At 45.1% G+C, this 15,670-nt stretch overlaps 1 protein-coding gene across 3 annotated transcripts in view; it reads right to left on the reverse strand.

Annotated features, from left to right (window-relative positions):
• ACAD9 (acyl-CoA dehydrogenase family, member 9) overlaps positions 1-15,670 on the reverse strand; it is a 37,637-nt gene that overhangs the window by 12,500 nt on the left and 9,467 nt on the right. For all 3 annotated transcript variants that reach the window (XM_012002220.1, XM_012002221.1, XM_012002222.1), the window contains 5 exons: positions 7,332-7,433; positions 5,616-5,722; positions 4,490-4,590; positions 2,914-2,992; positions 1,195-1,369 (listed from right to left, as the gene is read on the reverse strand). In XM_012002220.1, coding sequence (XP_011857610.1) covers positions 1,195-1,369; positions 2,914-2,992; positions 4,490-4,590; positions 5,616-5,722; positions 7,332-7,433 — 564 coding nt within the window. The remainder of the gene's footprint in view (positions 1-1,194; positions 1,370-2,913; positions 2,993-4,489; positions 4,591-5,615; positions 5,723-7,331; positions 7,434-15,670) is intronic.

Genomic DNA, 15,670 nt, shown 5'->3' on the forward strand with positions numbered 1-15,670 from the left:
GGTGGATAATAATATTTTTATTAAGGGCTATGTCAGACTTTTCTAAGGTGACATTTAGCAGAAGTTTAAGAATGAAAACAGTCAGGGATATAAAGAGCCAGAACAAGCAAAGTGAGAAAGAGAACAGCATTTCCTAAAGCCTTAGGGTAGACTGGGACCACTGGTCTCAATTCTTAACTCTAACACAATCACACCCCTGCAATCTAACGGTAGCACTCTCCCACTGTAAGGAGGGATGGACCTCCCTCCCTTTCCCTGCCTGCTAGGGCCATGTGACTTTCTGTGGCCACTAGAATGAGGCCAACATGAACAGAGGACTTAAATGTGCTTTCAGGGTCGGGTATGGTGGCTCATGTCTATAATCCCAGCATTTTGGGAGGCAGAGGCAGGAAGATCATTTGAACCCAGGAGTTCGAGACCAGCCTGGACAACACAGCAAGACCTCATCTCTATTAAAAAAAAAAAAAAAAAAGTGGCCAGGTACAGTAACTCACATCTGTAATCCTAGCACTTTAGGAGACTGAGGCAGGTAGATTGCCTGAGCTCAGGAGTTCAAGACAAGTCTGGGCAACATGGTGAAACCCCATCTCTACAAAAAATACAAAAATTAGCCGGGTGTGGTGGTGCACGCCTGTAGTCCCAATTACTTGGGAGGCTGAGGCAGGAGAATAACTCGAACCCAGGAGGCAGAGGTTGCAGTGAGCTGAGATGACAGCACTGCATTCCAGTCTGGGTGACAGAGAGAGACTATGTCTCCCACGACAAAAAAAGTGCTTATATGGCTTGGCTTGGCCCCTTAGGTGCTTATGATCTGCTCTAAGAACAAGCCCCCAGATGGACCTGAACCCAACCCACATCCTGAAGCAGGCTGCCAGGCACTGCAGACTGAGACAACTAAAGGCTGAGGACTGTAAGCTGAGCTCTAAGGTGGTAAGGTGGTCTGTCCGTTAGGGCAGCTACAGCAGGGGATGACCAGCAGGTCTTCAAGTGAGCAGCACTCAGCTGTGGGTAAAAGACGAAGCCCATGTGGCATTCTTAGTTTGATCTTTTTAAAATGCTTAACAAAAACTGAAAGTATTTAAATCTCATTTTATCTTGCTATTTGGACAGAGTCAAGGGCCAGTCTCCCCCTTACACACATACACACACACACGCGCACACACACACACACACATGCACACACGGGCTACTTACTGTTGGAGCCCCGAATGCCTAATTTATCTTCAGGTTTCCCATTAGTGACTCCACCAAAGTCTCTTTCTACTATGAATGCTGTGATTTTGTCTTTCACTGATCCATCAGAATCAACTACCTCAGTCTTTGCAAACACAGTAAAAATATTGGCCAGTCCTCCATTGGTAATCCAGACCTGAGGACAGAAAGAAGGACTTTGGAGAAAACCAAACCCCTATGTGACCCATCTCAGCTCTGTCTTTGTCGATCAGTCAGATCTCAGGCCAGACATGCAGGGTCCTTGGCTCTGCAGAAGCCAACCAAGCATGAGTGAACACAGGACAGGGCTCAGCCCAGTTTGCCCAGACCAAGGATTTTCCCAAGGGACATGGATGGCCAGGGTGGAGGTAGAGGGGGGAAAGAACATCCAAAGTTGTCAAACAGCTCAGGTTCCACCGCCAGACAACTGCATTTCTTCAAGAAAGAAAGGGTTTAATCATTTCTTAAGGTATACATATATCAAAACATCATGTTGCACATCTAAATACACACAACATTTATTTGTTAATTCTAAAAAGAAATGAAAAAAGAGAAGGCAGGAGGGTGGTGAGGAGGAGGAAAGGAAACAAAGGGAGTTAGAGGCAGAAACAGACTCCTTAACAAACCGCAACAGATGGGACTCGTGTGGATCTTAATTCAAGCACATAGTTAAACCAAAAAAAGGTATGAGGCAATCAGGGATATTTGAATGCTGATAGATGTAAGAAATCATCAGCTAGGCACAGTCGCTCATGCCTGTAATCCCAGCACTTTGGGAGGTCGAGGTGGGCAGATAGCTGGAGCCCCAGAGTTTGAGACCAACCTGGGCAACATGGTGAAAATCCATCTCTACCAAAAAAAATACAAAAAAAATTAGCTGCATGCCTGTACTCCCAGCTGCTTGGGAGGTTGAGGTAGGAGAATCACCTTAGCCTAGGAAGTTGAGGCTGCAGTAAGCCAAGATTGTGCCACTGCACTCCAGCCTGGGTGACAGAGCAGGACCCCATCTCAAAAGAAAAGAGAAACTATCAATTTTTAAAATGTGATAAGGATATTACAGCTTTGTTTTTATTTAAAAAAACAAACAAAACTCTTGTCTTTTAGAGAGGCATGCTGTGATTGTTACCATGCGATCTGGAGGTAGCAATGCTGCTGGAAGAGGCACAGTGGCCATGAGCAGGTGACTGCCGGAGTTGGGGCCAGCCAGGCACACAGAACATGTCTGAAATTTTGTGTAACAAAAAATTTAAAGATTTTTCGGGTTTACAGGCTGGGCACGGTGGCTCATGCCTGTAAACCCAGCACTTTGGGAGGCCGAGGTGGGCGGATCACTTGAAGTCAGGAGTTCAAGACCTGCCTGGACAACATGGTGAAACTCCATCTCTACTAAAAATACAAAAATTAGCCAAGAATGGGTAAGCCCAGCTACCAAGGAGGCTGAGGCAGGAGAATCACTTGAACCTGGGAGGCAGAGATTTCAGTGAGCTGAGATCACACCACTGCACTCCAGTCTAGGTGACAGAGACTCCGTCTCAAATTTAAAAAACTAAAAAAAATCAAAAACAAACACATAAAAGCAGCTCAAGAAGGCAGTCAGTGCTACAGCAGCAGGTACAATCCCTGGTGTGTGGAGAGTGCTCACTCAGTGGCAGTGAAGGTCGTGACTGAGATCCTGACGTGGCCATGGGGAAGGAGCCCTACCTTGGAGCCATTGAGGATGTAGTGCTTCTTGTCTTCACTTAGCATGGCTCTGCTCTGGACTGAGGCTGCATCGCTCCCACTGCAGATGCAGAAAGATGTGGTCAAGGGAGAATACTGGGAATAAATATGAATGCTTTTGAGGGCCTGAAAATGGAGGTTCTAGTACTTTTAAGAGGTCAGTGAACTTTTAAAATGAAGGGTCAGATAACATATTCAGCTTTACAAGCTACAGGATGTCTGTCTCACCTCCTCAACTCTGCTGCTATTAATAGAACATGAGGCCGGGCATGGTGGTTCACGCCTGTAATCCCAGCACTTTGGGAGGCTGAGGCAGGTGGTTCACGAAGTCAAGAGATTGAGACCATCCTGGCCAACATGGTAAAACCCCATCTCAACTAAAAATACGAAAATTAGCTGGGTGTGGTGGTGCATGCCTGTAGTCCCAGCTACTCAGGAGGCTGAGGCAGGAGAATCGCTTGAAGCCAGGAGGCGGAGGCTGCAGTGAGCCGAGATCATATCACTGCACTCCAGCCTGGCAACAGAGCAAGACTACATCTCAAAAAAAAAAAAAAAATGAACACAGCTGAAGACAATTTATAAAACAATGGGCATGTTCCAATAAAACTGGGCTGGGCGTGGCGGTTCATGCCTGTAATCCCAGCACTTTGGGAGGCTTAGGTGGGTAGATCACTTGAAGTCAGGAGTTTCAGGCCAACCTGGCCAACATGGTGAAACCTCATCTCTACTAAAAATACAAAAATTAGCTGGGCATGGTGGCACATGCCTGTAATCCCAGCTACTCGGGAGGCTGAGGGAAGAGAATCACTTGAAGGCGGAGGTTGCAGTGAGATGAGATCGTGCCACTGCACTCCAGCCTGGGTGACACAGCAAGACCCTGTCTCAAAAACAAACAAACAAACAAAACTTATTTATAAAAAACAGGCAGGAGGCTGGATTTAGCCGACCTTTGCTTCAATACATCACATAAAAAAGCGGCAGTGAAAACAACTTGGGCTTAGGTTTAAACATGGAAATGGGTGCTTGCAATGGGCTCATCTGAGGTCCTGTGAGGATGAGTTGTGGGCACCCCAGGAAGGATGGCTGTTCCCAGGTTCCCACGCACAGTGAAGCAGGATGGAGGATGGTCCAGGTGATGGACTTATCATCGGAGTCCCGAGTCCTGCTGCAGCCCTGCTCCATCCAGCAGATCACACAGCCTCAATGAACCTCAGCCCCTAACGTGTAAGCAGGAACAGTACCACCCACACTACATATTCTGAAAGGTGCTTTGAAGCCTGAACGTTATTACTGTATTGTACGTCAAGGTGTGTTATAAACCACAAAAATTTATTTAGTAAGTGCTGTCAAGCATGGTATCTCACTTGCAAGTCTCACTGGGACAGAGAAATAAGGTCAAGGTAAAAGGAATGGCAAGAACAGTTGCTGAGTTGATTCTCTGCAACATTTTGGAAAGAAGGAAAAGTCAGCTACTCAACAAAACCAACACCCTCTTGCCCCAGTGAATCTTGGGCAATGTCACAGCTGCTGAGGGATAACATTTTGTGCAGGGACAGACCTGGCTGGCTCCGTGAGGCAGAAGGCTGCAATGTGCTCCCCGGACGCCAGTTTAGGCAAGTATTTGGCCTTCTGCTCCTCAGTGCCGGCCAAGATGATCCCCTAAACAGAACAGACACAGACTAATGTCAGCTGTGGGGAGAAAGGAGAGCATGAGGTATGTTTGTGAAACATTTCCTTTCTGAGGCAAATATTTACTTCAGGCAAGAGAAGACAGCAAGAATTCAGAGCAAGAGGCCACAGGCAGAGCCCAGGGAGCCAGGCTGCTGAGGAGACTGTCAGGGGCCCATGTGCCAGCGCCGTGAGCCTCGGAGACCCACAGTGATTTGCAGTCTGTGTCCAAAACTTCCATATCAGTTCCATCATTTCCCAGACTGGTGGTCTTGGGCAAAGGATATCTCTTTCCAAAGAAACCCTCCTCCATCTTATCATCCACAAACTGGGCCACTCCCACCCACTGGCAGGGTGGTCTGGATGATGAAATGTGAAGACACAGGAGCACTGGAACCAAGCCTATCTTAAAGAAGGTGCTCAATGTCAGGGCTGTCCCACCTGCTGCCCTCCCAGTGCCACAGAGACAGGCCCCCTCTTCATCAAACATCTGCATGAATGCGTGTGCTCTCTGGGGTGGGGGAGCCGAGCATGGTGTGCATTCAGCTCTCTTTGATGTCAACATTAAGCAGAAATAATCTGAGTAATGAGATTGCCAGTAAGGGCAGTTAGCCCTGGGCCTGCCCTAAGGTGCTCAAGACCAGTTGGGGGAAGGCGGCTTGCATAAAGAGTGGGGGCACGCTCAGGCTGAGGGACCAGGGCTCAGGAGGGGAGACCACTTCCAGCCCAAGGCGAAGACAGCAGCACCCCACCTGGGCCTTGAAGGGTGGATCAAAGGCAATGGGGACAGGAGGCAGATTCAAAAGGAAGGGACATGCAACCCAAGGGCCACTGCGCATGTGGGCAGTGTGTGGGGACTGAGCACCATGAGGTGTGGCCAGAGTGAGGGAACTGAAGGGCAGGACTGCACGTCAGATATCAGGCCCGATTCAGAGGGAGCAAGCCTCTGGCCTCTATGCCACCATGTGACTCCAGAAGACCTACAGAGAGCACCACAGAATCCCTAGATACCTGACCTTGAGGCCGATAGCCTGGTGCGCTGCCAGGGTCACAGTAATAGACCCATCCATGCTGATGATCTCCCCTAGTCGTGAGTACATGGTGTTGGAGAGGCCCAGGCCACCTAGGAGACATGGACCAGCGTCAATCACAGCCCAGCCCCAGATTCCTCCCATTAAGCCTTCATTGTTTTTTTTTTCTTCTGATTATAAAGTAATGCCAGATCACCATATTTTTTTTAAAAAATCACAATACAGGCCGGGCATGGTGGTTCACACCTGTAATCCCAGTACTTTGGGAGGCTGAGGTGGGCAGATCACCTGAGGTCAAGAGTTTGAGACCAGCCTGGCCAACATGGAGAAACCCCGTCTCTACTAAAAATACAAAAATTAGCTGAGTGTGGTGGCACGTGCCTGTGGTCCCAGCTACTCGGGAGGCTGAGGCATGAGAATCACTTGAAGTTGGGAGGCAGAGGTTGCAGTGAGCCAAGATCACACCACTGCACTCTAGCCTGGGCAACAGAGACTCCGTCTCAAAAAAAAAAAAATCACAATACAGAAAGGTACAAAGTAAACAAAAATCGAGGGCTGGGCACAGTGGCTCATGCCTATAATCCCAGCACTTTGGGAGGCTGAGGTGGGAGGATTGCTTGGCTCCAAGAATTCAAAACTAGCCTGGGCAATGTAGCAGGACCCCAACTCAACAAAATAAAAAAAAGTCCCAGCTACTTGGGAGGCTTAGGTGGGAGGACTGTTTGAGCCCGAGGAGTTCAAGGCTACAGTGAGCTATGATCGTGCCACTGCACTACAGCCTGGATGACACAGTGAGACCCTGTCTCAAAAGACAAAAAAGAAAAAAAATGCTCACAATCGTGTGCCTCAGAAAGTGCATTTCTGTGTATATCCTTCTATCCACACTTTTCCTAGGCATACAAGCATATGTAAATACATACTTTAAATATGAAGATATCTACACACACATCAAATCAATTAACACATAGCGAGGATCTTCCATCACAGTTGTAGGTCTTTATAAATGCAACAACTACAGTGTGTCCCACTGCCCAGTATCCAGAGGACTCCAGGACAAGGCTTCTCCACTGTGGCACTGTAACATTTTGGAATGGATTGTTTTCTGTTGTGGGGGTCTGTCCTGCGGATTGTCAGATGCTTAGCAGCATCCTTGGCCTTTATAACTTTATATCCAAAAGGCCTGAGGGTAAACACAAATGGCACATGTGTGTGGTCTATCCCTTTGAACCATTTTCTACCTCGCTTTCCACGCACTGCTTGCCTGTCCCTTTAACCTCTGCAGAATTCAGGTGACCAACTCGAGAAAAAGCATAAGGGAGGCAAGTTGTAGTGACTGGCTAACTCTAATAAGGTAGAACCGTCACTTGGGAACTAAAAACATCACTAGGATGCTCAAAGAATTACAGGGACAGTCCATAGCACAAAGGACGCCGCTCAAAGGTTCCCACTGGTCCAATCTCCCACCTTGATGTGCTTTGCACTCTACAGCCAGCCAGACCACATGCCTCATTCCTCTGTGCTAGGATGAAAAGCACAGGACCCGAGAGCACTTCCTCCCTACAGGTCCTTCAGTCAGTCCACCCCTACTATGTAACCCATGACAGAAGGTGTCATCTATTCCAGCAACTAGACCTTTTATGGACAAATTCAGAGTGCTTTCTTAAGAGCTAAACTGGTTGGGTGCTTGTTTGCTTGACTTACCATATTCTTCAGGGACTTGCAGCCCAAAAAGGCCCAGGCTCTTCAATTTCTCAAAAGTTTCATCTGGGATTTTCCCTTCCTGGTCAATTTTTCGGGAGTCCACTGCCAAGAGGAAAATCTTGATTAAACAAATATAAGCTATGTTTCTACAAATATAAGTAAACAGGACAGTGTTTATATATTGATAATATATAATCCCAGAATAGAAATTTTTTCAAAACTAGAAATTCTGTAGTCATGGTCATTTGGCCTGTGTTCAATTTTATGTAATTAGCCCAGGAAAAATTTTATTTTTATATATTTATTTAGAAACAGGGTCTCACTCTGATACCCAGGCTGAAGTGCAGTGGCACAATCATAGCTTATATAACCTCAATCTCCCAGGCTCAAGTGAGCCTCTTGCCTCAGCCTCATAAGAAGCTGGGACTACAGGTACATACCACCACACCCAGCTAATTTCTTTTTTTTTTTTAGTAGAAACAAGGTCTTGCTATGTTACCCAGGCTCGTCTTGAACTCCTGAACTCAAGCAATCTTCCTACCACAAAGTGCTGGGATCATAGGTGTGAGCCACCACGCCTGGCCAGAATTAAACTGTTAAAAGCTGTCAGAGCTAGGTGGTGTTCTATTTGTTGATCTGGGTGCTAGTCACAGGAGTGCTTTTGCTGTGTAAAACAGCAAATTATACATTCATGGCATGTAAATTTTTCTATAGGCATGTTAAACTTCATTTTTTCCCTCCTCCTTCTAGACCTCATACTTTTTTTGGCTAGTATATTCTAGGAAATGAGAGAATAAATATGCAACTCTCAGAATTATACTAAAATGTTCAGCTAGACAGCCACCTCATGGCAGTATCTGGGCCAAGATTTACCTCACTGTCAGAGGCCATACTGCTTTCAGCACAATCCACCAGTTCTGAGACAGTTTAGCCTGTTTAACACCAATTCATTTATTCATTCAACACTCACATTCAGCCTGCACTCTCAGCTACTTGGGAGGCTCAGGTGGAAGGATCACTCGACCTGGGAGGTTGAGTAAGCTATGATGGCACCACTGCACTCCAGCCTGAGCGACAGAGTGAGATCTCATCTCTAAAATAAAAATTCACATTCACTGCAGCAAAACTGAACAATCAATAGCATTAGGCCTATAACTGCACACTTTTGTATGCATCAAGCCAATTAAAGTGTACTTCTGAATTGCTAATTAAACTTCATCAGTATTATAAATTGTGAAAAACACCATAACCTACACTTAAGAATTTTTGCATACATGGGTCACTAAGACAACTACAGATTCCCAAAAGTGCAGGCCAAACCCTTCATTTTTTTATCCTTTAACAACTTTATTGACATATATAATTGGCGAAGAATAACCTGCACATATTTACAATATATAATTTGTTGAGTTCTGGCATATTTGTCAGTGAAAACATCACAATTAAGAAGAAAACATTTCCTTTTCCACCAAAAGTCTCTATGCCCCTTTGAGATCGATCCATCTGTCCACCATCCCCAGGCAACCACAAATCTTTTGTCTATAGATCAGCTTGCATCTTCAAGTTTTATATAAATGAATCCATATGGTACCTATCTGTTTACCCTGGCTTCTTTAACTCAGGTCATGATTTTGAGATTCATCCATGTTTTTTCATGTATAAATACTTCATTACTTTTTGTTGCTCAGTATTCACTGTATGGGTATACAACTGTTTATCTAAATTCAGTAAGCAGTATAAACACACAGAGCCAGAAGTTCAAAGAACTCTAAGCAAAATAAATGTGCAAAAAACTACATAAATAAATGTGATAATCAATTTTCCTAAAACCACTGAAAAGCAGCCCGAGATGAAAGAAACACTATGTACAAAGGAACAAAGATAAGAATGGAAGCAGACATCTCTTCTGAAGCAATACGAAGTCAGGAAGAAAGCAGAGCAACACCATTAATTGCCTGAAAGGTAAATCCTGTCAACACAGAAACCTATTCTGATGAAACAGACTTTTCTTTTACTTTTTCTTTCTTTTTTTTTTGAGATGGAGTCTCGCTCTGTCACTCAGGCTGGAGTACAGTGGTGCGATCTCAGCTCACTGCAACCTCTGCCCGCCAGGTTCAAGTGATTCTCCTGCCTCAGCCTCCAGAGTAGCTGGGATTACAGGTGCATGCCACCACATCTGGCTAATTTTTGTATTTTTGGTAGAGACGGGATTTCACCCTGTTGGCCAGACTGGTCTCAAACTCCTGACCTCAGGCGATCCACCCACCTTGGCTTCCCTAAGTGCTGGCATTACGGGCATGAGCCACTATGCCCAGCTGAAACAGACTTTTCTAGACATACAAAAGGTGAGAATATGCATCCCCTGCAGAGCTACATATCATGAAAAGTGAAAGGAAATCCTTCCCACAGAAGAGCAATGGTAGCAAAAGTTCAAAGAACTCCAAGCAAAATACATGTGCAAAAAACTACATAAATAAATGTGATAATCAGTTTTCCTAACACCACTGAAAAGCAGCCCGAGATGAAAGAAACACTATGTACAAAGAAACGAAGATAAGAATGGAAGCAGACATCTCTTCTGAAGCAATATGAAGCCAGGAAGAGACTCTACAAGAGACATGAAGAGCCCTGGAATCAGCAACTACATGGGTAACAAGATCCTTTTTTCCTATTTTTAAAAATTGCTGGCTGGGCACGGTGGCTCAAGTCTATAATCCCAGCACTTTAGGAGGCTGAGGCAGGTGGATCACTAGATCAGGAGTTCGAGACCAGCCTGGCCAATATAGTGAAATCCTGTCTCTACTAAAAAAATATAAAAATTAGCCGGGCATGGTGGTACGCACCTATAGTCCCAGCTACTCGGGAGGCTGAGGCAGAAGAATCACTTGAACCCAGGAGGCAGGGGTTGTGGTGAGCCAGGATCACGCCACTGCACTCCAGCCTGGGCGACAGAGTGAGACTTTGTCTCAAAAAAAAAAAAAAAAAATTGCTCTAAAACATAAACCAACTATTTAAAAACTTGTAGGCCTTTTTGTAGACTTGAAAAGCTGATTATTAAATTGATGCAAAAGAAATGCAAAGGACCTGCAAGAGTCAAACCAACTTTAGACAAGAATAAAGTTGGAGAACTAACATTACTTGGTTCCAAGCCTTAACAGAAAGCTCAGTAAACAAGACAATGTAATACCTGAATAAAGATGGACAAATAGATCAGTGGAAGAGAATAGAAAATTCAGAGATAAACTCATACATAAATGGTCAACTGATTTTTGATAAAGGTGCCAAGTAGATCCAATAGGGAAAAGATAATCTTTCCAACAAATGTTGATGGAACTGGAGAGCCATAAGCAAAACAATCCTCCTCAAACTTCACCTCACAACAAACCCCAAATTAACTCTGAATGAATCATAGTTCTAAACCTGAATTAAAACTATAAACTTTTCTTTTTTTGAGATGGAGTCTTGTTCTGTCGCCCAGGCTGGAATGCAGTAGTGTGATCTCAGCTCACTGCAAGCTCCGCCTCCCGGGTTCACACCATTCTCCTACCTCAGCCTCCAGAGTAGCTGGGACTACAGGTGCCTGCCACCACGCCCGGCTAATTTTTTGTATTTTCAGTAGAGACAGGGTTTCATCATGTTAACCAGGATGGTCTCGATCTCCTGACCTCATGATCCGCTCGCCTTGGCCTCCCAACATGCTGGGATTACAGGCGTAAGCCACCATGTCCAGTCATAGTTTAGAAACTATGAAGTTTCTAAAAGAAAATACAGGCCAGGCTGGGCGAGGTGGCTCTCACCTGTAATCCAAGCACTTTGGGAGGCCGAGGCGGGCAGATCACCCAAGGTCAGGAGTTTGAGATCAGTCTGGCCAACATGGTGAAGCCCCTTCTTTACTTAAAAATACCAAAAATTAGCCAGGCGTGGTGGCACACACCTGTAATCCCAGCTACTCGGGAGGCTGAGGCAGAAGAATTGCTTGAACCCGGGAGGTGGAGGTTGCAGTGATTCGAGATGGCGTCTCAAAAAAAAAGAAAATACAGGCCAGGCATGGTGGTTCATACCTGTAATCCTAACACTTTAAGAGGCTGAGGTAGGAAGATCACCTGAGCCCAGGAGTCTGAGACCAGCCTGAATAACATAGTGAGACCCCATTTCTACAAAAAACTTTTAAGAATTATTAGCTGGGCATGGTAGTGTGTGCCTGTAGTCTCAGCTATGCGGGAGGCTGAGGCAGAGGATGGCTTTGAGCCCAGAAGTTGGAGGGTTGCAGTGAGCTATGATTACACTACTGCACTCCAGCCCAGGCGACAAAGAAAGACCCTGTCTCTTAAAAAAAGAAAAAGAGGAAAAAAGGTATGTTTATGGCAACTTTTTTGGTGATAGCTAAAATCTGGATACATACCCCATGTCAATGAATACTTAAATGGATAAACAAATTTTGGTATATCTATAGAAAGAAATACGACTCAGCATTAAAAAGGAAGTACTACCGGTACATGCACCATGGATGAAATTCAAAATTACGCAGAAAGAAGCCAGACAAAATCACACATAATTCCAGAAAATACAAACTAATCTATAGTGAGAGAAAACAGATCAGCAGTTGCCTGGGGACTCGGGGAAATAAAAGAGGCATGAGGAAACTTTGATGGGTAATGTTGACTTCCTTTGTTGTGCTGACGGCTCCTAAGGGGTACTCTCTAAATACAGTCATGTGTCAGGTGATTCCCTGTATGAACATCAGAATGGACTTACACAACCTAGGTGACAGAGCCTACTACACACCTAGGCTATATGGTATGGCTTATTGCTCCTAGGCTGCAAACCTGTATAGTAGGCTGGGCGTGGTGGCTCATGCCTATAATCCCAGCACTTGAAAGCTGAGGCAGAAGGATCACTTGAGCTCAGGAGTTGGAGACCAGCCTGGGCAACACAGTGAAACTCCATCTCACTGTAAATTTTTTTTTTTTTTTTTTTTTGAGACGGGGTTTTGCTCTTGTTGCCCAGGCTGGAGTGCAATGGAGCGACCTGGGCTCACTGCCACCTCCGCCTCCCAGGTTCAAGTGATTCTCCTGCCTCGGCCTCCCAAGTAGCTGGGATTACAGGCATGCGCCACCACGCCTGGCTAATTTTTTTTGTATTTTTAGTGGAGACGGGGTTTCTGCATGTTAGTCAGGCTGGTCTTGAACTCCCAACCTCAAGTGATCCGCCCACCTCGGCCTCCCAAAGTGCTGGGATTACAAGCGTGAGCCACTGCACCTGGCTTATTTTATTTTTTTAAGGAAAACAAAATAAAACAAAAAAACTATACAGCATATTGCTGTGCGGAACACTGTAGGCAACTGTAACACAATGGGAAGTATTTGTGTATGTGAACACAGATAAACATAGAAAAGGTACAGTACAAATATGGTATGATCTTATGGGACTACCATTGTATACATGGTCTGTCATTGACTTGAACGTCATTATGTGACACATGACAGTGTGTACAATTTATTGTAAATCAATTATACCTTAATTAGTCCTGAAAAAAAAAAAAAACCTGGCCGAACACAGTGGCTCACGCCTGTAATCCCAGCACTTTGGGAGGCCGAGGCGGGTGGATCACGAGGTCAGGAGATCAAGACTATCCTGGCTAACATGGTGAAACCCCGTCTCTACTAAAAATACAAAAAACTAGCCGGGCGTGGTGGCGGGCGCCTGTAGTCCCAGCTACTTGGGAGGCTGAGGTGGGAGAATGGCGTGAACCCGGGAGGCGGAGCTTGCAATGAGCCGAGATCACGCCACTGCATTCCAGCCTGGGAGACACAGCGAGACTCTGTCTCAAAAAAACAAACAAACAAACAAAAAACCTGACAGACCACATAGGAAAAGTTTAACTAAAAGAACAAGAGACCATGGGAACTAAAAAAAGATACAAACAGGAAGATAACCACTAGGAAAAAAAGCAGAAATAAGTATTTCTAAATTATAAATTGTTTATATACAAATAAGCAACTTTTAAAACTAGCAATATATACTTTGTGATCACCAGGCGTGAAATAAGAAACAAAAACAAAGCAATGTAATGACAGTTGACAGAATTTGCACTTCTCAAAGAGGTTCTGGGGGACCTGAGCTGCTTCTAGGGGGTCCCACAGGGTCAAAACTAGTTTATTTTTTATGTCTTTTTATTTTTATTTTTTGAGATGGAGTCTCGCTCTGTCACCCAGGCTGAAGTGCAGTGGCGCGATCCCAGCTCAATGCAACCTTCACGTCCCAAGTTCTAGCAATTCTCCTGCCTCGACCTCCCCAGTAGCTGGGATTACAGGTGTGTGCCACCACACCCAGTTAATTTTCATATTTTTAGTAGAGACAGGGTTTCACCATGTTGGCCAGGCTGGTCTCAAACTCCTGACCTCAAGTGATCCACCTGCCTCGGCCTCCCAAAGTGCTGGGATTGCAGTCATGAGCCATCACACCTGGCTTAAAACTATTCAAGATGTTATTTGCTTTTAAATTCTAATTCTCCGAAGACTGTACAGTGGGGTGCAGTGTAGTGTATTTAACATTTTGGCTCAGAGTCCAATATGGAGCCCAAAGTACCATGCTCCCCAGAATTTATGTACGGGCTTTACATGAATAAAACTTGATCAAGGATTCGGAAAAATCTCTTAAGTTTGCATGTAAGTTACTCAAAGCAGTAAAAAAGGCTACTTGGATTTCCAGCAATATTTGTGCTTTTATTCTCGGCCATTACTTTTGGGGAAGGGTTATCTGTCCTGGTTGGTTTTGATAGAGGCCAGTTGTGGGAGGATGTGATTTTTCTGTTTCTAGCCGACAATGCCTCTATTTCCGTGGCACTACTAGCTGCCTATAGCTGTGGTTCCAGAGGGCCCTTTGTCCACAGTGATTAGCCTCCTCTTTGCATATACATGAAATAGGTGTATATTTGTATGTTCTTTTCTCTGCTTTGCCCTTGGATTTAACTTCCTTTTTGAATTCACATCATGGCAGTTGAATGAACACAGCTTTTATTCCAGCATTTGCTATTTATTCCAAGAGACCTTTGTTCCTGTCAGAGGGAGTGGGTTTGGTTTGCAGTGGTTTCTCGTTTTTTTTTTTTTTTTTTTTTTTGAGACAGGGTCTCACTCCTGTCACCCAGGCTGGAGCACAATGGCATGAACACAGCTCACTACAGCCTTGGCTTCCCAGGCTTGGGTGCTTCTCCCACCTCAGACTCCTGAGTAGCTGGGACTACGGGCACGCACCACCACGCCCAGCTAATATTTTGTATTTTTAGTAGAGACAGGGTTTCGCTCCATTGCCCAGGCTGGTCTCAAGCTCTGGGACTCAAGCAGTCTGCCCCGCTCAGTTTTCCACAGTGCTAAGATTACCAGTGTGAGTCACCATGCGCGGCTGGTTTCTTGTATATTTACATTTACATCTCTGCAAATAAGAAGATGACAGTTATTGCTGACAGAACCCTATGTCCTGAAGTGTGTGTTTCTTGCTTTAAATGCATGTGTCAGGCCGGGCGCAGTGGCTCACACCTGTAATCTCGGCACTTTGGGAGGCCGAGGCGGGTGGATCACGAGGTCAGGAGTTCGAGACCAGCCTGGTCAACAACATGGAGAATCCCTGTCTCTACTAAAAATGCAAAAATTAGTCGGGCATGGTGGCGCGTGCCTGTAATCCCAGCTACTTGGGAGGCTGAGGCAGGAGAATCGCTTGAATCCAGGAGGTGGAGGTTGCAGTGAGCCGAGACCATGCTATTGCACTCCAGCCTGGCAACAGAGTGAGACTCCGTCTCAAAAAAAAAAAAAAAAAAAAAATGCATGTGTCAGGCCAGGTGCAGTGGCTCACACCTATAATCCCAGCACGTTGGATTACAGGCAGATCATTTGAGGCCAAGAGTTCAAGACCAGCCTGGCCAACATGGTAAAACCCCATCTCTACTGAAAATACAAAAACTAGCCAGGTGTGGTGGCACGTGCCTGTAATTCCAGTTACTCAGGAAGCTGAGGCATGAGAATCACTTCAACTGCAGAGGTTGCAGTGAGCTGAGTTCATACCACTGTACTCCAGCCCGGGTGACAGGGCCAGACTATCTTAGAAACAAACAAAAAAAATGCATTTGTGAAGATTATACAAAAAGACAGTTTAAAAAAAAAAAAAAAAGACTGCACAGCGGACTTTTCCAGAGGTTACGTGCACAAACAGGTATGAGAATCCAGCTGTCTTCTAATAAGCCAAACATTAAAAGGACTTGCACAACTTTCAACCAATACCACTCTTTCCACGAATTATTTTTCTTTTTCTTTTCTTTTTTTTTTTTTTGAGACGGAGTTTTGCTC

The sequence above is a fragment of the Mandrillus leucophaeus genome, unplaced genomic scaffold (assembly GCF_000951045.1).
Source record: "Mandrillus leucophaeus isolate KB7577 unplaced genomic scaffold, Mleu.le_1.0 Scaffold680, whole genome shotgun sequence".
In the NCBI taxonomy this organism is placed as follows: domain Eukaryota; kingdom Metazoa; phylum Chordata; class Mammalia; order Primates; family Cercopithecidae; genus Mandrillus; species Mandrillus leucophaeus.